This window comes from Elgaria multicarinata, chromosome 12 (assembly GCF_023053635.1).
Source record: "Elgaria multicarinata webbii isolate HBS135686 ecotype San Diego chromosome 12, rElgMul1.1.pri, whole genome shotgun sequence".
NCBI classification, from domain to species: Eukaryota; Metazoa; Chordata; class Lepidosauria; order Squamata; family Anguidae; genus Elgaria; species Elgaria multicarinata.
In genome coordinates, this window is record NC_086182.1 from 6,913,111 (window position 1) to 6,939,832 (window position 26,722).

The 26,722-nt window shown below is 45.5% G+C and overlaps 1 protein-coding gene across 1 annotated transcript; it reads right to left on the reverse strand.

The window, feature by feature from the left end:
* Positions 1-26,722, reverse strand: ACTR1B (actin related protein 1B). Its single transcript, XM_063139467.1, has 11 exons — positions 26,555-26,722; positions 17,010-17,074; positions 16,768-16,843; positions 15,821-15,946; positions 13,447-13,571; positions 9,567-9,783; positions 8,512-8,604; positions 6,938-7,112; positions 4,115-4,176; positions 2,731-2,771; positions 1-1,796 (listed from the first exon to the last, which is right to left on the reverse strand). The coding sequence occupies exons 1-11, from the start codon at positions 26,600-26,602 to the stop codon at positions 1,694-1,696; spliced, it is 1,131 nt and encodes a 376-aa protein (XP_062995537.1). The 5' UTR covers positions 26,603-26,722; the 3' UTR covers positions 1-1,693.

Sequence of the window (26,722 nt, forward strand, 5' to 3'; positions counted from 1 at the left end):
TTTTGATTCAATTTTTTTTTAATAGAACCGTATGCTATAAACATGGGAGCACCACCCAGAACTGCTGAGAAGCAGGAGATGGAAGAGAGGAACGTCGGGCAGCTCCAACATGGGGTGGGGAGAAAAGCTGCCCTTGCTAGAGGAGCTGCCAAGGAAAACTCAAAAGAGTATCCATGTGCCAAGCTAGACGTGAAAGGGAGGCCCCGTCTTTCGGTAACAGAAAGTGCAGGAGCGGAGGGTGGGCAGGCCTAGTTTCTAGGCAGAGCGTGGCAGCGGAATTTTCCCATTATCTCACCTGAACTCCCCTGCCCCAACCTCACCCCAACCCTGGAAGGCAGCTGGGCTAGGGGAAAGCCACAGAAGCGATGGCCGCCAGGTGGGCAGCATTCGGCTCTTCTCACTCAAAGGCCCTTAAAGTGGGTCCGTCCCCATCCGCTCCCACTTGGCCACTGGTGTAGTAGAGAAGCCAACACTCAATGTTCTCCCTCATTGCTTGGATGCTGGGAGGCTGAGCGTCGATGGCGGCTCTCCCCAACCTGGTGTCCTCCCGACGCGTTGGGCTGCCACTCCCGTTGGCCATGCTGGCTGGGAATTATGGGAGCTGCAAGTCCAATGCATCGGAAGGACACCAGGCTGGACTGCAGCTCTCTCTGCAACAGTTTCTACAAACGAAAGTTTTCTGCCGTGCGTGCCGGACCTCAAGAGCCACCAGCCTCAAAAGACACGCCCACTGGGCCCACCCCAACCTCCTTTTAAAGAGTATTACAGGCTCCTAACTATTCGCTTGCTAGCCCTACTCCCCTGAGACTGGACAAGCTAGAGGAAAGGAAAGAAACCCCCCTGCCCTGTTTCCCTAGTGACACTCAAGCGCACCTCTTCCACCAAGAGATATTGACCCTGCCTCTCTCACTCTGATCTTATTTTTCTCATCGAATCTGGGGTGGGAGAACCCTCCAAGAGTGCAGGGGGGGGGGGGCAGGCTTTTGCTGAGGGAAGAGTTCCTCAGCAATCACTGAGTAACCTTGGCACGGACCACCCTGAAGGGGCCCTAGAGGCTAGACCTTTCCGACAGGCAGGTGGGAAAACACTTGGCATATCTTCCTGCTCCAGAGGCAGGGGGGTTGCAGAGTTGACAAGAGAAGGACAAAGATGGCAGAGGCAGGCCCGTGTCCTCTCCGGTCTCGAGGTGGGCTAGGCAGCTGCTCCGGGCAACCACATTAACAGGTCGGCTGATTCCTCTTTGGGACACGTGGACATTCACAATTTCTCCAACCAACTGCAAAGCACACAGCTCCCGGCCAAGGGAAGTGGCCTCCTCGCCCCCACCCCACTTGTAAGGTAGGCACAACGAGCCCCAGGTCAAACAGCAGCACTGCTATATGGGACGGGTCAGAGCGGAATGGAGCTTCGAGTTCCCTCCCTGGCTGGGGCCGCTGCCCTCCTCCACCACAGCCAAGGCCTCAAAATAGAGCGGCACCTCCCTCCCGAGGCGGGCAGGGGGGCACGCGCGTGAGCAACATGCATCGGATGGGGAACCAAGACAGGAAAGCGCGAGGCCCCGGAGGAAGGCAAGAAGAGGCCCCAAGCAGCAGGGAGGGAACAGCCCCGGACGAGAAAGGGTTAAGAGAGAAAAGACATGGCCCGGATGAGTCGCCCACAGACACCAGCTGCTGCTCCGCCCCCCACCCTTGCCCTAGAACGTCTTCCGATGAATGGCCCGGGAGCCGTCCTCTTCGTACTCCTTCTTGGACACCCACATCTTCTTGAACGTGTCCAGGGAGGCCAGAATGGAGCCACTGTGAGGAAAGAAAAGAGGAAGGTCAGGGAGCCCAGGAAGGCTGGGGGGTGGCCGAGGGAATTGGCGCCGCAAGGCACACCAGAAGAGCGCGCTCTTCCCTGAGAGGCAAGCAAGTGAGGGGTGGGAGGTCTCCCTCGCACAGCCCGGGCAGAGCAAAGCCAGTCGCCGCTTCCATGCAAGGTTTCAGCTCATCGCCGTCGGCAGCCGGTTCATATAGTTCACAGCCACCCACAACCTGGCCCCTTCCCAAGGTGTTGAGCTACGACACCCATTGGCTGGGGATTATGGGTTCTGTAGGCCAAAACAAGGGGAAGGCACCAGGCTGGAGGATGGCCAAGAAGGTCGGAAGCTTACGGAAGCGCAGGAAACTTTTCCGCTGAAAGAAGGGAGCTACCCCCACATTCCTAGTGGAGTACTGGGTCTCCTCATGAGAAAGGCCACCAATACACTCACCCACACCCCATCTTCAATAGTGACCCCAGGGCTAGGGTGATCATATGGAAAGGAAGACAGGGCTCCTGTATCTTCAACAGTTGCATAGAAAAGGGGATTTCAGCCGGTATTTGTATGCAGGCAGCACCTGGTGACATTCCCCCTTCAACACAACAGTTAAAGCGACAGGAGCTGCCTAGTGACCAAATTCCCTCTTCATCACAACTGTTAAAGCTGCCTAGTAACCAGATACAAAAGAGGGCAGGGCTCCATGCCCTGTTGTGAGGAAGAGGGAATTTCACCAGGTGCTGCATGTGTACAATTGACACCTGTTGAAATTCCTTTTTCAATGTAACTGTTAAAGATACAGGAGCCCAGTCCTCCTTTCCATAGGGTCACCCTATCCAGGGCAAGGCAGAGTTGTGCTCTACTGGTGCTTCTGCTGGGAAACCCACGGGGCTGGAGGATACTTTTAGTCCTTCCTTGGCGGATGCTCTTACCCAATCCATGTGGAGTATAATCTCTCTTGAGGAGCAGAGATCTGGAAGGAGAAAAACACGAATCAGAACCATGGCTTGGAAGAATGGCGTCCACTCAAAGGTATTCAGCACTGTACCAAAGCAACTGCTTATCCCAGCACAAGAGCTAAGCCCCGCCCCTTGCTACACCTCCTTGAAAGCTCCAGGATCCAATCCTGCATATCGAGGAAGACATCACAGAATTTGTTAAGTTCTGGAGAAAATCCGAAGACATGCATTTCGCTTTTAAAAGTTTCTAGCCGTCATTATTAAATACTAGTGCTGTGCTGAAAATTCCGATCATTCCATTTTTAGCATTTTGTGGGGTGTGTGGGGGAAAAACAAAAACTCAGGAGAAAGAGGCTGGGAGAGGTGAGAATTTCGGAGAATTTTCTCCTTGGGGAGGGGGGCAGGTTTTCCATGTATCTTCTTAAATGTAGCCAGTTGTTGAAGGGTCTTCTTTCTTTAAAAAAAATATTAAACACCCCAGGCATTTTCAGGAGCCCAGGAGTGCTTACTGGATGCTTATTGGAGAAAGCAATGTCACATGTTCTCCAATAGGCATTCACTAAGAACTGCTGGGCTCATCCAAATGCTGGAGGAAGGGGGTGTAGGTGGGTGTGGACATGTGTCTTTGTTTTGAAAAACTAAAAAAGTAGGAAGAAGGGCTCTCAGCAACCGGCTACACTGTGGAAAGTTCTCTGAAGTTTCCCTCCTCCCTGTGAAAGAGGCAGAAAAAACAACGCCTGTTTCGTAAGGAGAGAGAAAGTTCCCGAAAATAGGGGGCAGGTTTCAGCCCAGCACTATTAAATACAGTAAACATATGGAAAGTGGCACAGAAAACAGGTCATATCTACAGAAGACTTTGCAATTACATATATGAGAGACTACTCAAAAGGGATTGGGGAAAGCACATTAGAGCAATATTTTGTCCATATTGCTCTGCCCACAAAATAAGGCAAGGAGTCAGGTGAACTTTCACACTCAAGCTAATCCCAAGAACAGTGATAATGAGGCATCTGGTTAGACAATTTCCCCAAGTGATTTATTTATTTATTTATTACATTTTTATACCGCCTAATAGCCGAAGCTCTCTCGGCGGTGATACTGATACAGCAATGTTGTTCCCAGCCTACATCAACACCCAGTATGACTTTGATATCAGCCTTTTAAAAGGCCCCTCCGCTTCCTGTCAAGACCAAGTCCAGGTAGAAACACTCATACAAAAAGAAAGCATTTTCCTATACGAGCCCCCCCGCCCCCGTCTCAATTGTATTCATGGTTCTTCATGCTATCACCTGAATAGCATGGATTCATAGATGTACACAAGTTAGAACAGGGGCCTGGGATTCCGCCAGATCCTCACCTTAATTTTGACGTCCTTTGGAGCAAGTTTCTTCACCTCACTGAGTAGCCGGTCCCCAAAACCTTAGGAGATGAGAGACAAGGAGGTCAGCAACATTCAAAACACTGACTCTCCAGCCAGCATGTTCCATGTGCTTCTTGCTGCATCAGTCCCAAACGATCTTTGCTCGTTCCTTGGATACCAACTGCCCTTCTCAGATCTTCTCCCCAGGCAGATTTCATTGGCATCAACCCTTAATGTTTAGAATTCGGTGAAGATCTTCCGATTCTCGAAGGCTTTTAGTGAGCAATTACTAGATGCTGCATTTCGTGTTGTTTTCTTGCTTGGGTTTCTGCTGTCTTATATTATTTTAGACTGTTTTTACGGCGTTCTCCCCATCTTTTGTCTTTCAAAAATTGTTGCATTTGTTGGTTTTTGACATTCTTGTAAATCACTTTGAACATACTTTATAGAAAAGTGGTATGGACATTTTATTAATAAAATAAGACAATTAAACCCTCCATCTGTCAGGACTGAGGGTTGGGCAGGGATGCTTCTGAAACCCGACTTCACACTGAATATGAATTTAAGCTCGTTTCATGGTTTTAGAAAATAAAAATAAAGCCCATTGGTTTCAGAAACATGGAAAAAATACCTAAGGCAAAACCGAATCAGCGGCTAGCTAAACCACAAAGCAGGCTTCCTGCTTTCACTTTCCTGCTTTCTCTCTACAAAAAGTAGTACTAATTACAATAGGAACATGGCCCTCTGCTGTCATCTTTAAGCAATTAATTACATCCTCTTGGTGTTGCCTTAATAATGCCAATTATAAGAAAAGGAATTGAGAAGAAAACTGACAGTATCATACTGCCTTTATACAAATCTATGGTGTGACCACATTTAGAATACTGTGTACAGTTCTGATCACAGCACCTAAAACAGGATATTATAGAGCTAGAAAAAGTGCAGAAATGGGCAACTAAAATGATTAAGGGGCTGGAGCATCTCCCCTAGGAGGGAACGATACAACAGCTGGGATTGTTTAGCTTGGAAAAAAGGAGGCTGAAGGGAGACATGATAGAGGAGTCCAAAATTATGCATGGCGTGGAGAATGTGGAGAGGGAGACATTTTTCTCCCTCTCTCAAAATACTAGAACCCTGTGGGGTCATCCCATGAAGCTGATTGATGGGAGATCCAGGACGAATAAAAGGAAGGACTTCTTCACACAGCGCAGAGTTAAATTATGAAACTCCCTACCACAAGATATAGTGATGGCCACCCATTTGGATGGCTTTAAAAGGGGGTTGGATCAATTCCTGGAGGCGAAGGCTATCCATGGCTACTAGACCTGATTGTTGTGTGCTTCCTCCAGTATTCGAGGCAGTAAGCCTGTGTGCACACCAGTTGCTGGGGAACATGGGTGGGAGGGTGCTGTTGCACTGTGTCCTGCTTTGTTGGTCTCTGGCCGACAGTCTGTTGGCCACTGCGTGAACAAAGTGCTGGACTAGATGGACCCTCGGTCTGATCCAGCATCAGGGCTCATCTTACGTTCTTATGCCCTGGCTCACCTGTAATTGGATGGAATACACTGCGGGACACGTGTCCAGCAGCCTTCCTTCAAAACATAAGCTCCTTGGCCTAAGTTGCTCCCAGATTCATTCGTGTACAAGAATGTAGATACTTGCCTAGTCTCTTGCTCACTTTGGATATAGACACTGCCCTATCTAGCAAGCAATTTGCAGGACTAGGAAGAAGGTGTAGGGCTCTCCATTTTAACAGAGGAGCCTTAGTTCAGTTAGACCTTTGCTTTGCATGCAGAAGGTCCCAAATTCAATCCCCACCATCTCCAGGTAGGGCAGGAAAAAGTTCTGCCTGAAACCCTGGAGCCACTGCTGCCAGTCAGTGTTGACCATACTGGGCTAGATGGACCAAGGGTCTGACAGTTGCATTGGCAGATCCTGCTGGGGGGGCAACTATTTCCTGGGGAAGGTTCATGCTTCCCTAAGCTCAACCCAAGGGCACTTCAATTGGAGGCTGGTGATGCGGGACGTCCAAGGACAACGGCTTCTGACCGGCTCCAGCGGGCAGCAGAGTCGGGCAATTGTTGGGGCTCACTACCAAGGCCAAAGCTGTTTTCACTTTGCAAGAAGCAAAGAGGTCAGGGCAGAGCAAGAGAGCTCTTGGTTCACACACCCTCCCTCTTCCAGGTGAAGTGAGGCTTGCTCAAAGGTTGTCCAGATTCTGGAGCTGGACTGTTTGCTATTTACATCTCTGCTGTTTGGGCCAAAGACGGCTGTCAGCAGGATTGGAGTGTTGCCCCCCCCCGCCCCCTGGGGTGTGTGGGGGAGAGAGACAGACTGGCTTTGTGTCAAAGCAGGTAGAAGCAGAGATCCTTCCGAAAAGCACCAGATTGCAAATGCCAGGCGTTTTGACCCTTCAACACTTCTACACAGGAAGAGGGCACAGAGGAAGACTACATTTTGGAAACCCAGCCTCTAACGTCCACACTGTTCCTCTTAGGCATGGGGTCTGCTGACTACAGGAGGGTCCCGCAGCTCAGTGTTGTGGCACATGCTCTGCATGTGTCAGGTGGTCCCAGGCTCAACGCTTGGCATCCCCCAGCTAAAGGGAAACTCAAGGTGGAGGATCTGACTGGTAATGTCTTCCCAGGGTCTCAACCAGAACTCATCCACAAGCTGGGAACCTCTAGCTCAATCTATGAAGCGTCTCTATCCATAAGAAGGAACAATATGCAGCCAGTCAAGCTGAGGGATAAAGCAGCCTCCCTACATCTTACAATGCAAAGAAGCTCCAGAGACTACTCCCACTAAGGAGCCCCGTACCTTTGAAGAGCGTAGATCCCCCAGACAGGACGATGTTTCCAAACAACGTCCGCCTGAGGTCCATGTCAGATTTCTGGATGGCGAACGCCAGCACTTCGTGGATCCCTTCGCTTTCGTCTCCTATTAGGTCCGGCTGGAAGAGAAGCTCGGGGGCTCGGAACCGGGATGGGCCAACCTGCCAGGAGAGCCACCAGGGTGTTTAGTGGGGCACGGGCGACAGCAAAGCAAGCACCACTTGGGCCACATCACACTCGGCCCACTTAGCTACAGCATTCACAAGGCAGTGGGACCTTTTTCTTTCTTTCTTTTGGCCACTCAGCTCTGCAATGCTGTGAGAAGTTTGGGCCAGCCACGTTCAGGTACACAGCAAGAAATTTGCAAGGCTTCTCTGGAAATAATTACAACTACCTCCGTTATTGTTATTAATATTATCATCTCTTTTCTCGCTCGTGATGTTTTTTCTAGATGGACATGACGGGCTTTGCCAAGTCATGCTGACTTTTGCCGATTCAGGAATCCCCTAACTATTCTGCATGTTTTAAGTATGACTGCTTTATGGATGTTGGGGGGGATGTATTTTGGTAGGCCCAGTTTCTGAAGGTTTTATGTACAGTTTTTTTATGTGATGCTGGTGACTAATGGAAAAATTGTGCCCTTTTCCTGTTGCCATAGTTCTTTAACTTCCATGGCCAGTAGTGTATTTCTACAACATTTTTGTCATTAGGTATTGCTATGTCAATGAGGTATGTGTTTTTCTTTTTTGTCTATAACTGTTATGTCTGATTGGTTGCAATGTATTGTCTTGTCCATATGAATTGTTTTGTCCCAGTATATTCTATGATCTGCATTTTTCAAGATTGTTTCAGGTAAGTGTGCCTACAGTGTAGGTTGTTTGATGAGGTTGAATTTGATGGTCAGATGTTGGTGAATTATTTTTGCAGCTGTATTGTGTCTGTTGTTGTTGTTGTTGTTGTTGTTGTTGTTATTATTATTATTTTGTTTTTGTGAACCACCCAGAGTGTTTTTTGTGAACCACCCAGAGAGCTTTGGCTATTGGGCGGTATAAAAATGTAATAAATAAAAATAAAAATAAAAAAAATATTATTATATTATTTGCCTTTTTCCCAATACTGGGACTCAAGGCAGTTTCCACAATTAAAACATATAAATATAAATCTACAAAAGTTAAAATAGAATTAGCCCACTGTAATAGAAAGGCCTCTCCTGAAGATCTCAGAGCCCAGGCAGGCTCATATGGGAGAATACAGTCTTCCAGATAACCTGGACCTAAGCTGTGTAGGGCTTTATAGGTCATAACCAGCACTTGGAGGCCCAGCATTGGGCAAATAACAGATTATTATTATTATTATTATTATTATTATTATTGAATTGTGGCCGGAAACAGACAAGAAGCCTGTGGAGCGTTGGAACAGGGGAGGTGTATGCTCCCTATAACCAGCCCCAGTCTGATGCAGCATTTCCCAACCTGGGAACATCCATATTTCTGGACTGCAATTCCCATAATTCCCAGCCACCAGCCAGGGAAAAGACCCAGTTCAAATTCAGAAACTTACATCTAAAGTGCTTCCGTCGGGCAGCGTGTACTGCACCTTTTCTGTCTCCAGGGCTTCATCCTTCTGAGGGTTGATAGACAAGTAGCAAGCTCTCTGCAGGGAGGAAGACAACATGTGAGGCAGCTGGGCCGGCTACTGGAAGCCACCTGCCGGAGAAGGTCCTGGGAAGTCCTCCCACCCAGGCCCCAGAAAAGTCAACAGAACAGTGGGCCACAGCAGATTGACCACTGCCCTCCGCCGTTGCACATCACATCTTGTACTTGCTACTGTGACATTGTGCAAGACCATCCCATCCCATCCCAAAAGCCCGTTCCAGGACTGCTGGTATGACTTAGCTCATGAGTTCTTAAACTGTGTGGCAGCAGGGATCACTATCCTACTTCGCTTGTTCTACCCACATGTCTTGTTTTATGGATGCCATGTGTCAGGTTGCTTTAAACATTTACAACTTAAAACTTAACTGCTCCATTTGTCTTCCACAGTCATGGTTCTGCAAAGCGACATACTTGCTTTTTTTGGCGGGGGACGACGACAACGTAAGACAGCAGGAGCGTTATTTAAGATTCCTATAGCAAGTGTATGCATTGCTGAAGAAGCAAGCAGTATCAAATCAATAAATTCAAAAGCTGCTTGCTTCTGCAGCATAGGATGGAAATTTCAAAAGAAGCTTCTGGCTCGTCAGCACATTCCTCATGTTCAGTGCGGCCTCAGGGACAACATCAACATGCTCAAGGGGATACAATCTACATCAGCTGGTGAGATTGTAAGGATCACAGCTCACTGGTATCCCCTTTCAGACTCACAAAACTCTTGTAGAACAGCCTCTGAATTCATCAGCAGTTTACTGCTCCAATTCTAGGTAGAAGTAATTGAACAGCAAGATAGTGGTCACCAGGGACTAGAATCTTCGTGATCCAGAGTTCTGGTGCAATGTGCTACTCAATAGCCCAAAATACCCTCTTGAAATCCTAGTAGTTCAAAGGGCCAGGTGGGCTCTGGCGAAAGGGTAGGGGTACCCCTCCTCACCCCACCCCTCCCATCTGCCTGGAGCTCACCTCCTTTATTGTCTTAACCACCTCAAACTCAGCTGAGGTGTGGAAGTCATAGCCTTCTTTCCGTAACAGCAGGCGGAGGTAACGGGAAACGTCCCGTCCAGCGATGTCTACCCGCATGATTGAGTGGGGCATAGCGAAGCCCTCGTAGATGGGCACCGCATGTGTCACGCCGTCCCCTGCATCCAATACCACCCCTGTAGTGCGGCCTGTGGCATAACTGGAACACAGGAGGAGGAGACAGAAAGGGCATCTGTGAGTTTGGGCACAGCCTTCCGGAGTACAGACAACAGATTAGGCTCAGAAAGGAAACAGAAATGCTGAACAGCCAGTGCAACACAAGTCAGCCACATTCTTCTCAATGGCATTGTCACCCTGCAGAGAATAAGGAAACGGTCCCAGAAGGACAGTGAGGCTGAGCAGCATCCCAGAATGGGAAGGGATCTCACCAGACTGCAGCACAACACTGGTTAACAAGGAGGGGTGCAACTGGGGGTGGGTGAGGAGGGGCTACATTCAAGGAGTTTGGGACTAGAGATGTGAAGGCCTGCAGGGGGAGACCAAAAACATTCAAGGGAGAAACATCTCTCCCAACACACACACACCCCGAGGCATTTTCCATCACACACACACACCCCGAGGCATTTTCCATCACACACACACCCCGAGGCATTTTCCATCACACACACACACACCAAGGCATTTTCCATTTTTCCTGGCAGAAAATCTGGAAATAAGGGGGAACATTGAATGAACCTCCAATATCTTCTCTTTCCAAGAGAGTGAAATGCTTTAACAAGACTTTACTTCATTTAACTCAATCTATAAACATATACCTATTGTGAATGTATGAGTCAGTTTCTATCCAAACAATGCACTCTTTCATTTTCCAAAAAATTAATAATTAAAATAGTTTCCATTGTCAAATTTTACCTTTTCTTACTTTTCAGATAGCATTAACTAAGATACATGTGCTTGTGTAACAAAAGTTGCAGCAGTTTGTAGCATTTTCTCTTTCTAGTATTAGGTATATTCCCAGTTTTGCTTTTATTGAACAAAGGCTGCAATCCTGCAGTAAGGATTGGGAGTAAGTCCTATCGAACTCAATAGGGCTTAGTTCTGAGTAGGTATGTACAGGTTTGCATTATTAGGCATTTCTCTTGTGTCCGCTTACCTGGGAGTGTGCCTTACTACTGAATAAACATGCATAGATTCGTCTGTAAATTTCATAGATATGCCTTGGTTAATATGCTACCTAAGTTGTAAATGATGCAATAGGGAGAGGCCGTAGTGGTAGAGCCCTTGCTTTGCGTGCAGAAAGTCCCAAGTTCAATCTGCAGCATCTCCAGATAGGAATGGAAACGCTCCTGCCTGAACCTCTGGAGAGCCCTCGCTGCCAGTCAGTGCCAACAATACTGGCTAGATAGACCCAGGGACTGACTCAGTATAAGGCCGCTTCCTGTAGGTTCTTTGTTATTAAAGCAATAAAATACATTTAGGTTTGGTTAAAAACAAACAAACCAGGAATTGCATATATTTCCACATCCTCTCCAAAAATCATTAAAAAAAAAAATCACCCAAAAAATGCGTGCACACTTTTTCCATTGCTTCAATATATCTGGAAATGTTACATCTACAATCATTCAAAATACGCACACATCGTCACAGGAATACATGAAGAGACCCGGTGTGTGTGTGCGGGTGGAGAAGAGACCAAGCCAGTAACTGCTGCAATCAAAATGGCAGCCCGGGTCTTCTTTTCCTCCCTACCCTAACATCTCATCATTGCTCAAAAGTCCCTGTAAAGCAGGAAAAAGAAATACCAAACTGTACATATCCCTTTAGCAAGCATTTGTCATTGTTTCCACCTTTAATTAAGGCAAAAGATTTGAATTTAATGGGATGAAGGACTGCGGGTCATTGGACGAGCCCCTGCTTTGAGTGCAGAAGGCCTCCGGTTCAATCCCTGGCAGCTCCAGGGAAACATGATCAGAGAGCAGGAAAGACCCAGGAGAGATGCCACCAGTCAGAAGATACTACAGGGCTAAACAGACAACAGTCTCATGTGGCAACAGGCAGCTTTCTATCTTAACTGAGCTATTCCTTCCAGGCTCCAGAGGTCCGATTTTGTGATTTACAACTCTAGAATTTTGCATCACAAATTGCAGAGCACAGGGACAGGAAAGGGAGGAAAGCACAGAGGCTCCAAACTGTCTCAACAGTTAAGACACGTAGTAGAAAGTATGATAGGATTAGGAGATTTAAGTTGGTTGGAGGATAGAAAGAGAGAGGATATAGACTGGAAATTAGAAAATATCTTTTTCAGGGATTATGCAAAGAAATGGGGGGAAGAAATAGAGAACCCCCTTTTAAAAAATCACTGGGAAATATGGTGATTATATAAAAAGGACTTACTTTCGAGTATTTCCCCAATATCACTCACCAGTGATAATGATGAGGAACTTTCCAGGAAATTTAAAAGACAAGTTGGGGAAAAGTTTAATAGAGAGAAAGGTAATGAAGTTAAAAGATTGGCTAGAAAAGATGAGAATTAGAGAAGAAATAAAGGAGAGACTAAAAGAGGGAAATTTAAAGTGGTTAAATTATCTTCAATTAGAACAATGGATGAAGAAATGGTTAAAGGATAATGGAGAGTGTAGAGCTATTATGAAATTTGATGATCTGATCTTAAAAAAAGAAAATGAGAAAAGAGAAAATAAATTAATAAAAGGGTTAATGAGTGAAATATAAAGAATACTACTGGAAAAGGGGGAGATGGAAAGCGTAGGCAAGATGGTATGGGAAATTGACTTGAAGGAACAAATAGGGCAACAGTGTTGGGAAGGGATATGGAAACAACGAGTGTTGAGAAATATGTCTGTGAGGATAAAAGAAAATTATTATAAGATTGTATGGAGGTGGTACCTAACCCAGGTAAGATTAAATAAAATAAATAAGATGAATTCAGGAAGCTGCTGGAGAGGTTGTCAAAAGAAAGGAACGTATTTACATATGTGGTGGGAATGCGAATTTTTACAAAAATTATGGAAAATGGTGTTTAATGAGATAAAAGAAATTTTAGGAATGGAGATCAAAGAGACACCTATAGTGGCATTGTTATCATTATATGGAGAATTGAATTGTAATAAAGAGACAAAAAAATTGCTAACAAATTTGTTAACAGCAGCAAGATTAATGATATCTAGGAACTGGAAGGTTCAAGGGGATTATCATATAGAAGATTGGTATAAAGAAATATGGGATATTGCTGTTAACGATAAATTAACATGTAATATAAAAGTTAGAAGAGGAATGATAAAAAAGAATGATTTTGAGGGAATATGGAAACAGTTTCTAGAATTTGTATTATCAAAGGGGAGAGGGAAAACACCTCCAGAGGAAGCAATGAGATTTTGGAAAGAGGAATAAGATCCCATGGTGGGGGTGCACTTTTATGTTAAGTATGATTATGTTAAGAGAATTAAGTTAGAATATGTTATCAAATGTTTATTTTATATTATTGTGTATTATGTAGTATTGTTTTATTTGTATTGATGTATTGTTGAAGTATTAAATAATTTTTTTTAAAAAAAAACCTGTCTCAACAGAAACTGCTGGGAGCAAAAGAAAAGGCTGGAGTTCCCCAGTTATCACGGTGCTTTGCAGTCAGGGGAAGAGCGAGAGCGTTTCCTGCTAGTTGGAGAGAATGCTTCCTACCAAGCCCCTGGCCCTTTCCAAAGCCTTTGAGCGAGTCTCGAGCAGATCATGCAAGAGGGCTTAGAAAGCTGGCTGGGTTTCAGCAACGGCTTGGTAGCAGGGAGGGAGAGGGGATGTGTCTGCGGCCTCACCCCCCTTGTCAACCTTCCAGCAGCTGGATACTCACAGGCTGAGGACAGCTTGCATGGAGATGAAGAGAGCGGGAACGTTGAAGGTCTCAAAGAAAACCTCGGCAGCCTTCTCCCGGTTTTTGCTGGGGTTTAGAGGGGCTTCTGTCAGAAGAACTGGATGCTGGAAGGGAAGCAGGAAGTCCGGATCAGGTACGGAACAGGTACACACTGTTCCTTGACTCCCACTGTGTGCGTCAGTCCTCCAGAAGCTGCATGGAGGTTACCTTCTTTCAATGCAACTGAGGGCTTTTGGCCCTTCGCTTCCTCACAGTTGTCACGTCTTCCCCTCAGGCCTCAAGTCCATCTCTGTCCCTCTCCCCCCACATTTAAAAATCCGGCATTTCCTAGTGCCACTTCTCCTCCTCCTGCGTCGCCATCTCCACCACTGCCCGACACCAATATGTCCACTCCGAGAGTGGGCTCGATCCGCAAAGCCTAAGGCCCTCCCTCCGTCCTCACCTTTGTGTTTTTCTCCGTGCACGCCTGTATGGCACAAGGCTATGCAACAGCTGTAGTTCCCCGACTGCCTCAGGCTCCTGACCACAGTATGAAAACATACTGTTTGGATATTAAAATTAGAACTTTGAATTTTTTGGGTTTTTTTTTTTTCTAAATTTTCCTGCACACCTACACTGCTGGAGCTTCAGTTTTTAAAAAAATGAGCAAAATTGGTCTGGTATATCTCAGGTAATAAACCTTACAGTACCGTATTCCATATTACCCTATTTCTTCGATTCTAAGACACACTTTTTTCCCCATATAAACATCTCTAAAAACGGGGTGCGTCTTAGAATCGCGGGTGTGTCTTAGGTTGTTTTTTTTTCTGTTGGTGGTACTGAAATTAGTGTGCGTCTTACAATCGATGGCGTCTTACAATCGAAGAAATATGGTACATCTTTAGATGTGTTGGTTATTATGTGGTTTTTATACTGTGGTTTTTATGTTTCTGATGGTTTTTAAATTTTGTATACTTTTTAATGTTTACTGTTTTTAACTTTTGTAAACCACCCAGAGAGCTTCAGCTATGGGGCGGTATATAAATGTAATAAATAAATAAATATAATATTGGACTGCAACTCCCAGCAAGTCTCCCACCCCCAGCCAGCCATGCAGAGAGGTGAAATCCCAACACATCTGGAGGGCACCAGGTTGGGGAAGGCTGCTCTGGAGGGTCCAGCTCCTCCAGCCCTGTGACACAATCCTCTTGTCTTGGTATTCAAACAGAGTGTTCAAGGTTTCCTCCAGGAAAGCTTTGTTGGGAAGGGGAGAAGGCTTGTTGGTTTGTTTAGCTATCCCTCTACTGCTTTTCCCACACATAGTGTGTAAAGCAACAACTTAAAAAGATTAAAACCACAAACCCAAAAGATTAAAACCCAGCCATAATGCAGGAGCCACACAAAAAACCAGCCAGAAAACCTTTTCCCCCAAAGGGTGAACTATCATAGGCATGAGAAAATAGGAACACCTTGGCAAGGTACTCAAAACTATTGGGTGATGCACCCTGCCAAGCTTCCAGAAAGGTTAAACATTGTTTGTTCACCAAGCAGATCTCACAGGAGCCAGGCGCCCTTTTAAAGCTCAGCTAAAAACCTTTCTCTTTCCTAAAGCTTTTAAAACTTGATGTTGTTTGGACGTTTACCCTACCCTGTGCCTGTTTGCATTTTCTTCCCCTCCTTATTGTTTTACCATGATTTAATTAGAATGTAAGCCTAAGTGGCAGGGTCTTGCTATTTACTGTTTTACTGTTTTACTCTGTACAGCACCATGTACATTGATGGTGCTATATAAATAAATAAATAAATAAATAAATAAATAATAATAATCAAAGACTCCCGTGACGACCTTCACACACAGAGAGGTTCATACCGCACAAGGTGCCCCTGAAGGCACCAGACTTTGAAGCCGGGAGAGATAAAGGCAAGGGGATCCCCTTTTAGGCACATCCCCCCCTGTCCCCCTTTTGCATCACAGATTGTGTAGGGACCCTTTGTCGGGAAAGGCTCTTAGGAGAGAAGGATCTCCACCATGTCTTCTACATTCCTACCTTGGCAGGAGGAGAGTTTCAGAGCACCATTTCCCACATCTCCTCTTACCCAAAGATCCAGCTCCAAATCGGGGAGCCAACAGGGAACACAAGAACCACAAGCCAAAGGGATAACATTCAAATTTGGGAGTGGGTGGGTAAGGGGCCCTTAATGAAACCCACAAGTGTCACCCACTGGTTGCCCCCAAATACAGCTAAATCATGTCCCCATTGCTGTCTAAAACAGTAGTGAGGGAGCAGTCACAAAAGATAACACAAACACACACAAGCAACTGTGATTTGAGTGTTTGAAGGATGATGAAAACCATGGCTCTGTCAAGTATCACCTCTTCCGAGAACGTCTGCAGCTGATCTTTGGAATAAACGTACTGCCAGATCCTCTCCATGTCATTCCAGTCCCGGACGATGCCATGTTCCATCGGGTACCGGATGGATAGCAAACCTCTATGCTCCTACATGAGAGAGGGAAAGAAAGCGGTAGCAGTGGAGGCAGCGGGCAGCAAGCAGCGCATGAATCCCATTTGGGCCAGGAGGGGAGGAAATAATGCACCTCCCCCAATCCTGGACCTGGCAGGAAGGGAAGTCACAAAGGCTGGCCATCCTGCAGAGCAGACCTAAGCTCTCTAAAAGGCACAGGGGACCCATCAACAAGGGCCCTGCCATGGAGGCCAATTTGCCATCACACGTGTCCAATGAACCAAGGGATACGCTGTTTACAGCAAGGAATGACGAGCCCTGTGTCCCACTGAGTCACATTGTAATTCCTGAACTTCCCTTTCACTCTACTGCTGTTATAAACAGCGTCTGGTTTGAAATAAACAAGCCCACCACATTTAGGCAAAGAAGCTGCCCGCTAGCATTGTAAATAGACCATTTTCCAGCTGTCGGTAAACAAGCAACTGGATCACTTCTGTGGCATGAGCAATGCCCCAATGTAATCAATTGCTGTTTTAACCAGTGACATGAAGACATTCTGGCAGCACTGCAAGGGTGCAACTAGGGAAATCCAGAGCTGGTGTCCACACAAAACAGGTGGCCGGACAGATCCGAAGTAGAGACCAACTAACTGCAGGCTGAGACAGTAGGGGGAAAGCAAGTTTAGCAGAGATTAAGCAAAGATTAACCTTGGAGGACAAGGGTGCTATTGGCTGATGTCCTACTTGGGGCTTTCCCCACAGGCAGTGACAAATGCCCACGAGAGGCCTGTGCCACACTCAAAGGCAAAGCGCACAGCAGTCAGTCGCCACAGAGACCGTGGTGGTGGTGGATTTACCTCTGCTTTAGGTCCAATGAAGAGATCTCCTTCGAGTGCCCCGGCCATAACCCGGACGTGCTTTGGACGGCCCACACTAGCAAGAGACAGAGACAGAGCGTTATCTGCAAGGCAGGTTTTGTGAATCTTCGAGATCAAGGTTCCCATGTTGTTGTTTTTAAAAAACTAGCTCAATACATCTTGTTCCTCAGTCCTTCCATACTACGGACAAATTAAGAAATCAGTTTTGGAGCAATACTCACTAGTTTGGGAAGCAGTATTTCGGGATCTGATCTCCAGCAAAACCAGCCTTGACCACTCCTGAACCCTGAAGGAAAAAAGGAATCGGTTAAGAGAAAGGCAAAAGACTTTTCCGTGGAAGCACAAATTCGCCAGCCGTTTACATTTGCTAAACCTCAGCCGTTGCTTTAAAGCCAGCACTAAGAATTGCGCTCTTACCCCTCTGTGAGTCAGTCACCTTTCGGATTAAATTTTGTTCCTGCTTCCACTTGTATAACCTGAGCCTGTGCAGATCGAGGGGAAGTATGCTCATTGCTTGCAAGGCACTCGTGATGCTCCACACAATTGCTTTTCTGCCAGATGGAGCTTTACTTATCCTACGACACCACACTAGCTGAGGGGAAGTATTTCATGGGCAGAGCACACATGCTTTGCATGGCATGCCGGCCCCAGACTCAAATCCTGGCATCTCGAGTTAAATGTTATCAGATACCAGAGCTGGAAACGGTCACTGCCTGAGACCCCAAGAAGACAGTAACAGGATAGTTGGCTCATTCGTCTGGCTCAGTAGGAGGCCGTTTCAGAGCTTCATCATGTCCAGGGCTTAGTATCAACTAACCTGGTGTCATAACCACATCTGCTTTTTGAAACGAAGGCCCATTCTGATTGCTACCCCATGGAATGTGGGACAAACTTCCCACAGGACACAGCGACCCTGTTCAGACGACACACTAAGCCACGGTGGTTAAGCATTTTGAGCTCAACTTTATGGCTTAACGGGTTGTGTGAACCTTTCCTAACCATGGTGGCTTCATAACCACAGTTTAATCACACCCCTTAACCATTTGCTGCAAAAGAGTTAGTGGCCTAACCATAGCTTAGCATGTCGTCTGAACAGGCCCAGTCTCAACTGTAGCTGTTACCAGCCTCTTGTGATCCAACTCAAGCCTGAGAAAACACGATACTCATTACAAGCAGGGCAAGGAGGGGGTGTTGAGGGCTAGATTAGGGGATCCTGGGTGGGAGGTCTGGGAAGGATTTCTGCCTAAAAGATCTTGGAAGGATGGGCTGGCCCGGCCCACTGCCAGCCTGTACAAGATTAGATTGACCACTAGCCTGACTCCAGAACGGTCAAAATCATAATGACATCTCAGCACATGGAAGCCAAGGCAAAGTGGGTGGAGGGAAATGACTGCCCATGGCGCAAGAAGCCAAGCCAAGAAGAGAACCCATGACTGACTTTTCCTCAGTCACAAGATCACCCCCTTCTCCTAGTTCTCCATACTTGCAACAAAAATTCCCTGCTGTTGCAGGGATGGACCGCGCCCCATCCTGACCTAGCGAAAGGGCCCACGATCCAACGCTGCCTCCCATGATCAGGCCACCCTCTTTGAGAGGAGAGATCAAGTGGCCCAGAGCAGTTAGCAGCAGCCAGGGAAAAAAACCTCTTGTCGATATGCCCATCTCGGAGGATCATGCAGCGGCTTGGCGCACTGGACTTACCAGCCTCCAAGAACAGCTATGAGGCCGGCCTGCTTCTCTCAGTCCAGTTACTAATTATTTCTCTGCAGTATGAATAAGCAAGTCTCTGTGACAGCCACACTCCACCGATAGGCAAAAACATGCCAAAGGCCACTGCACACAGAACAGTCAAGTGTTTGACATCTTAGTACAACGGCTATCTTTAAAACCACTTGCCCACCGCCAGAAACATTTCTTCTATGTTCCTATTCTTGTACATGCACAATTTAAATCCCAATGTAACACTGAACAGGGAATTCTGAAGATACCGCAAGACTTTGAAAGCCCTTAGAACAGCGATCCTTAACAAGGGTTATATGCCCAGGGAGCAATCTATGAACCTTGGGGAGCACCCAGAAGTTTGGGGGGAAATGAGGGGGATTTGGGATTTTAGGCACCCCACCCTTGCAAAGGCTAGAGGAGTTGTATATTGCTCACCCCACTCCAAGGATAACATCCCAGATGCTAGATTTCTCCCCCTGGCCATTAAAAAGTGGCTCATGAATAAGAAGTAGTATCAGATGGGAATCCCTTCTTTCCACTTGGGGCAAAATTCAACAAAAATAATACCCCTCTATCCATTTATAATGAGACCAAGTGTGTACAATGAGCAACGTGCTTCTAGAAAGAAAACGGGAGGGGGGGCGCTGTCAAAGCAAGAAAGACAAGGGAGAAACCAGTTCCCCAAAGAGTGTCAATTGGGCTCAAATAAACCAAACATTGAGGAGTCGGCTGAAGGCCAGCAGGCACAAAGGATCTCATTGAATTGAGATCTGTGTAATTGTATGCATATATCATAAATATACCTATATAAGAGAACAGAGCTCCCTTGTCTACTTTTACGTCCTGGCTTTTTACTTGCGGCTTGGGGGGAAATTCTATGACAAGGTCACGCACTAGGTGAGTGGTAGCCGATTAAAGGGTAAGAACTACTGGCAGAGAAGACGCAAGTTCTTGAAAATACAGAACACACTGGAAAACTTGCTATTAATGAAAATGCATCAAGAAAATGCATTTAAGGCTCGAAAGGCTTTTCATGCTTCTTCTTTTAAAGCAAGGAGATTAGAAATAGTTGTATTTAAAAACCCACTCCTTAATCCTTAAGTGCCTAAAGGCTTAATGTCTTCCTTCAAGTTGTTAAAGGTACTACAGCAGAGTAGTCAGGGAAAGCAAGCTGCAGAGCAGCTGGATAAAGATCTACGTTCTGGACCCAAAGCAAATGGGTCTGGAAAGACCTCAGGTAAAAGGCAGTGCGATATCTGATTATTTGAAACAGGAGATGCTATAGGTCCTCAAGAAACAGAGAGCCAGAGCTACTGCAATGTTGTCTCTCTCTCTCTCTCTCTCTCCAATTGGCTCTTCAAAGCTGTAGAATGGGCTCCAGATGGCAAAGCATTGCAGAATCCAGCACACATCTGTAAGAATAAGGGCACCTTCAGGTAAAAATCACTCCTAAGTGTTGGCAACCATCACTAGATAACTACGCAGACAAACAGGGTTCTCACAATTTTGCCAACACTCGACATCATCCTTCTCTAACTGGGTGCCCTGGGAATAATTAGAGCTGTAGTCCAGCAGATATGGAGGGCACCAAGTTGAGGAAAGGTGCTCTACATGGTGACATTGTTTATTTAAATTGTTTTCAGCTGTTTACATTGTTTTGTTTTTTCTATGTTAACATTTTTAGAATATTTACATTATGATGTATTCTGGATTTTTATGAATTGTTGTAAACTGCCCAGAGTGCTTCAACTACAGGGTGGTATCATCATCACCTCTGTTATTATTCAATAATGATGTACAAAAACATGGTTATGTGAAAACCTTCAATATCTACACAGATTTCCTTCCAACTGATGATATGTATGCCTGCATCAGATTGTGTTGAACTTTCTATTGCTGTCTCTCCAAGTGATCACAGAGCAGGCAGACAGAGCTCCCAGAAGATGTAGCCATTGTTTTTTCTTGACACAGCTAGCAGTTACATCCCTCAATTCATTTTGGGGGTTTTGGGGGAAAGGTACAGGACAAAAAATGCAGCCATGACAATTCAATTCATTTCAGTTTGAGGTTTTGTCATATTCAAAATTAGCATAGGATCTTGAGTCAGCTACCATACTATATTCTACAAATGGAAAAACTGCTACTCCACTATTACTGTTTTCTGTGGGTCTGGGAACACACAAAAACAGCTCCTTCCCAATGTGAAAGTTATCCAGGCAAAGAAATTATGCTAAAGATGCGGTAAATAAAGTCTAGCTGGCTCAACAGCTCTTAGTCTACAGTTGAGCACCCCTACCTCACATTTCAAGGCACAACCAGATTCCCACATTTGTGAGCAAGTGTACATGGAAGTTAGAGATGAAGAAAGGCAAGATGGCCATCTTAAACAGAGCCATTATAAGTGGAAAAGCAAGAGATACCAATGACAACCCATTGATAGCAATGCACCAGGAAATTCTCCAGCACAGCCACCATTGAAATGGTAGGACTAATATCAGAGCACAGTGAAGCAAAGGAAAACTGGTTCATGAGACAGGGACACCTCCTCCAAAGAGGTTTTCAAAAAGAGCATTTTGCTCAGCATCCTCCTTGAAGAACAAGTGGCAAAAGCGCTTCTCGAACAGCAATCGCTATTTTCTGCAAAAGAAGATTCCAGAGGCTAAAGATGCACTGAACAGAAAAGAGGCTCCACATGGCCATTCCTAGGCCGTTGTCAACACAAAATGAAAAGCAAAGAGCTGTAGTAAAGAACAATATTAGCATCCAGGATTTTAGGGTGTGCTTCGTTCTACAAGTCCCGAAGCCACATTGAGACGATCTCAGATTATGCTCTAAGAAAATTATTTGGTGCTAAATAAGTCACTTCAGAGAAAGTTGCCTAAGAAAATGGAAGCTGCTGCTGCTGGCAGGATCCCCAGTGAAGCAGAAAGCAACAGATGTCTTAAAGGGTATTATTGCCCTTGGTAAACAGCAACAGGGCAAACTGGCTGTTAGTGGCTCAGGTGATGGGCTTGGAGGACAGGAGCACATGTTTAATCTCTGATCCTCCATGGAACTCACTAGGAGTGGCCTTGGGCAAGTCACTCCTTTTCAACCTCAGCTATTTTGAGGCTAAAATGACACTCTGAGCTCCTTGGGAAATGGGGGCATAATCTATATCCTAACAGCAAACGAATTATCCAAACGTGGATCCCTACACAGCCATGTACAAGGAAGAGTCCCTGTGAAATCCCCAAGGTTTGCAGAAACACAAATATACTTTAGGGAAAAGCCCTAAGGGGAGGGGGGAATAACCCAAAACAGCCAGTGGCCATTGAACACTGGCTCACCGCTGAAGGAAAAACAAAACAGAAAACGTGGCGGAGAGAATATGGAATGGAATGTCAGGCTGGCACCTTAACACAAGCACTCCACACTGCAACATTTTGTTGCATTTGTTACATTGGTGGTCCACATCTCTTCCATAAAACTCAAAGAAGCGTGCAGGGAATTCCCAGGTAGTCCCTGTACCCAGGATTACTTCTGCTGCAGCAGATACCTTCTGACTATACCCTAGGCCTATCAGAATAATAACAACAATGGTGATGTAGCATCCAACAGAGCAACACTACATCCACAAGAATGCCAAAGAGATGCCTCCCTTGAGCCAAGTGACAGTGCACGAGGCCAGTCAGACTCAATTTTTAAGGCATTCAAATAACAGCACGTATGGAATTTTTCTGGATGGATTTGCAAGGCTGAAAAACCTCCACACTGCAGAACCTCACAGTGTGCATGTGCGCTCTTTCCACACAGAGAAGAGCTGCCAGATGTCCAGAAAGAAAGAGGACAGTTTTGAATTGACAGTACCTAAAACAAAGGACATCGATTACATTATCTCAGTCTTTTCTCTGAGATTCTGGAGTAAGAGAAAATCCTTTCAGAGAATTGGACTCTGATAAATACAAGCAAGAGCCACAGAAAAAGACCTAGAAAGCCTCAGTGGGAGTGGAAAAGAGAAGAGCTCTGTAGTCTAATTGTACCTCTGTTGCTCCACTGACAATGAGATTTTTATTTTATTCGATTTAGAGCCCACCCCATCAAAAAGGCTCAGTGATGGTAAAGCTTTATTAATCACAAAAACAACCCAATTATTCCTATTAACCCCCAACCTTATTATTTTGTTCTCTTCTCTAGCATAATAGATGACAATGCAATCCTATTCGAATCTACTCAGAAGTATTGAGTTCAGTGGGACTTGCTCCCAGGTGGGTACAGGACTAAAGTCTAAAAGACTGAGCTATGAATTAGGAAGTCTGAACATTCAGAAACTCTTAACAATGGGAAGGAGAGAGAAGAAACCAAGACAACAGAACTAGGCCTTCAATTAAGCAAGGTGAAGTAACCTATTTAAAGCGGCAGTTTATGGGTTGCCTTTTATGGTATAATTTTACAGCCATGGTGGGAGAAAGGTGCTATATAAATGCTAAGACTATCATCACCTATTTTCCTGACCATCAAAAGTCAATCTGAATTTTAAAAAAGATATATGAACAATACTTTCCAGCCATAAATATTACTGTTAATTCTGAATACAATGTGTCCTTCAACAATAATAGTACTACTATAAATAGTAACATTTAAGTCTAAATGTTATTAATACCGTAATAATTCTTAATACAAGGCAGACTTGTTTTGTGATACAATTACTGGTACCACAATAATCCTCCAGATGCGATTTCCAAAACAGATATTGTGTAATTACACTTGGGTAGACAAGTATCCTTAGTCCTATCAGATTTAGCTTCCATGGGTGACTGGATGCCCAAACTTGTTTACATGCTCCTTAGAGAAGAAAACCGGTGATGAGCATGCAGTATCTTGTGTAGGTTCAACGCCTATAAAGAGCAAGGGAACGGAGAAGTTTGCCATACCTCTGCAAGTCCTAAAAAGGCCTTTGACGATACAGACAATTTTGACAATGGCTCAGTTCAGACAACATGTTTCTCAATGGTGGTTTTAGAACTCCACAGTGGAGGTTTTTTTTGGAAAACACTCCATGCAGAATATCCACGCTGTGCAGATGAGAGTTCCTGCACTACTGTTGTGTTGTGTGGAGTTTTCCATTGAGTTGACCACTGGCTACAGAGTTCCCTGGCAAGAGTGGCAAAAGGAGTGAGTGCCGCTCTAGGAGAGCCGCCAGCATTGTTTTCTTGCAGCAATGGCTGATGGGGTACCATCAGGAGGACTGGGGGAGGAGAGGGGGGGGAGGAACCATAAAAAAAAAATCACGGTGGATTTCACTCAACTCTACGGTACGGTAGCCTATAGTCACACAACAGTGGAGGTAGAACATGTTGTGTGGGGAGTAACCCCTAAAAACTCAACCATTGAGTGGAGTTTTCACACTGCGTTGACTAATGAGATGTCTGAGCTGAGCCAAAGAGTTTCAAACCTCTTCTCCCCTCAAAGTGAAATTGACTTCTACCCACCAGAGGTTGAGAACACTTCAGTTTCATCCCTGCTCTTCTTACTCTCCACCTGGGTACTAGATAACATGTAAATTGTGTTGAACATTCTAGGATTGGCTACTGGATGCACAAACAGTTCCAGAACCAAGGACAACATTCTGCAAATCTCCAATACACCCCACAGAATTTTTATGGATATCCAGAAGCATTGTGCCACAGCAGAAAACTCTACAGAAATACAGGTTACAAATTCCACACATCTCTAATCACACAGTTTTAAATAACATTTAAAGCTGCATTGTATTAATAAATAATTATACATCATAGCTTTAAATAATGGTGTGAGTCTCTGAAGCTGCCTTATACCATTGGTCAATCGGTATAAACCATTGGTATTCCCTACTCTGAGAGAGAGTTAACATAATGGCTAAGGGCACAATCCTATGCACGTTTAGACAGAAAAAAGCCCTGCAACTCCCAGCATGGCTGACTGGGGAATGCTGGAAAGCGTAGGACTTTTTCTGTTTTAACATGCATAGGATTGCATCTTAAGAGACTGAGCTATGAATCACGAAGTCTCTAGTTCAAATCTTGCATCTGCCATGAACTCACTAGGTATTTTTAAATAAGCCCAATCTCAGCCTCCCAGTCTGCAATATAGGGGGATAATACTGATTTACCTTACAGGAAAATCAATGAAACCTTGTAATACGAAGAAGAGTAGCGGATGCTGGAAGTTGTAGGGCTTATTTCTGTCTAAACATGCATAGGATTGTGCCTTAACCAATTTATTAACCTATGAAGTAGACTATAGTCTATAAAAGCTTGAGTTATACTATATTTGTTAGTTTTAAATAGTGCTACACTATTGTTTTGTTGTTTTTGTTCCAACAGCTACACAGATTGTTCTAAGAATTCAAACTAGATTATGCACATAAAGTACTTTGAATGCTTGAAAGAGCTGTACATATGTTAACTATTATTTTTACCCTGGTTGGCAGGGTTTTTAGGTAGAGAAGGGTCTTTCCCTCCTCTTGCTACCTGATCCTTTTTAAATTCAAGAATCTAGAGCTGGGAAAGTAATGTCTTAAATTATTTTATGTAAACTGCTTTGTGAAACTCACTTCAAAAGCAGCGCAACAATGTCTAAAACAAAAATGTTGACGAAATTGACACAAATAACTATAATAGTAAAGGATGCACTATATTAAGAATCTTTTAATACAATGCCACCTAAACACAGGAAGCTATTTTATACCAGATCAGACTGTTAGTCCATCTAGCTATTGTCCCATCTAATATTATTTATTTATTGCATTTATATCCCACCTTTTTTTCCTCCTTAAGGAACCCCAAGCAGTGTACATATCTTCCTACTCTCCACTTTACCCTCACATCAACAACCCTGTAAGGTAGGTTGGGCTGAGAGTCTGTGACTGGCCCAAAGTCATCCAGTGGGTTTCCATGGCTGAGTGGGGACAAGAACCTGGATCTCCAGACTCCCAGTCCAACACCTTAGCCACTATACCACACTGGCTCTCTATTAAAGGAGATTAGACAAATTAATGGAGAACAAGGTTACATGCTACCTCCAGGATCAGAAGTAATATGCCTCTGAATTATCCATTGCTGGGGAACAACAGCAGGAGAGGCCCGCTCCCCTCATGCCACACTAGGAAGCAAGATGTGGACAAGAGAGGCCTTTGGTCTGACCATGCAGAGATGTTACTTTCTTAGCCCAGCACTGCCTTCTCTGCCTCTTCAGCATCTGAGCCCAAGAGAGATGTTTCTCTCATCACCTGTGATGCTTAACAGAAAACGCCAGGGGTGGGAACTGGGACCATCTTTACACAAAGGAAGAGCTCTTAGCCCCAACCTATAGTTTCTCCCAATCACAACAGATCTTTGCAACTGGAGATGCCAGAGTTCAATAATAATAGTAATAATAATAATAAATACATTAGCCTATTACCACATTACATTAATATCCTGCCTTTCCCCCCCTCTTGCAAGGAGTCCAAATCAGCTTACATAGCCCACCTCCTTCTTCTCCATTTTAGCCCCACAATAACAACCCTGTGAGGTAGGTTAGGCCGAGAACCTGTGACTGGCCCAAAGTCATCCAGTCAGCTTCATGGCAGAGTAGGGACTTGAACCCGAGTCTCCCAAACCCCGGGGCCAGCATTCTAACCATTACGCCACACTGCCTCTGCAGCGTGCATCTTCTCCAACACCCTTAAAATACTGCTGTTGACGTTGCTTTCTTGACACAACACAGCTTAAAATGTGAAAAACGATATACCAATAATGCAGTCTTTAAAAGCGTAATAATAATAATAATAACAACAACAACAAATTATTATGTCATAATTAATAGCTCCTGCCCGGCCCGACCAATCCGCTACTCCATGGGGCCCGAGGGAGGGAGCGAGGGAAGGGCTCCTTCCGCCGGGGAAGGCGCCAGGCCGGGGCTCCGGCCCAGGCCCCACCCAGGCCCAACTCCTCCTCCTGCTGCTGCTGCTGCTGCTGCTGCTGCAGCCCCGCCGGGCGCGGGCGCTTCCCCCGCTCTTCCCTCAGGCCGGTCCCGCGCTTACGTTGTCAATGACCACGGGCTGGTTGGCGATGATATCGTAGGACTCCATGGCCGGGGCCGCTGGGCCAGGCCGAGCCGAGGAGGACGCCGAGCTGCCCGCCCCTCACGCTGGACCGCCGCCGCTCCTCCTGCCGCTGTGGCCCGGTAACCACCACCCAACGCGGCGCAA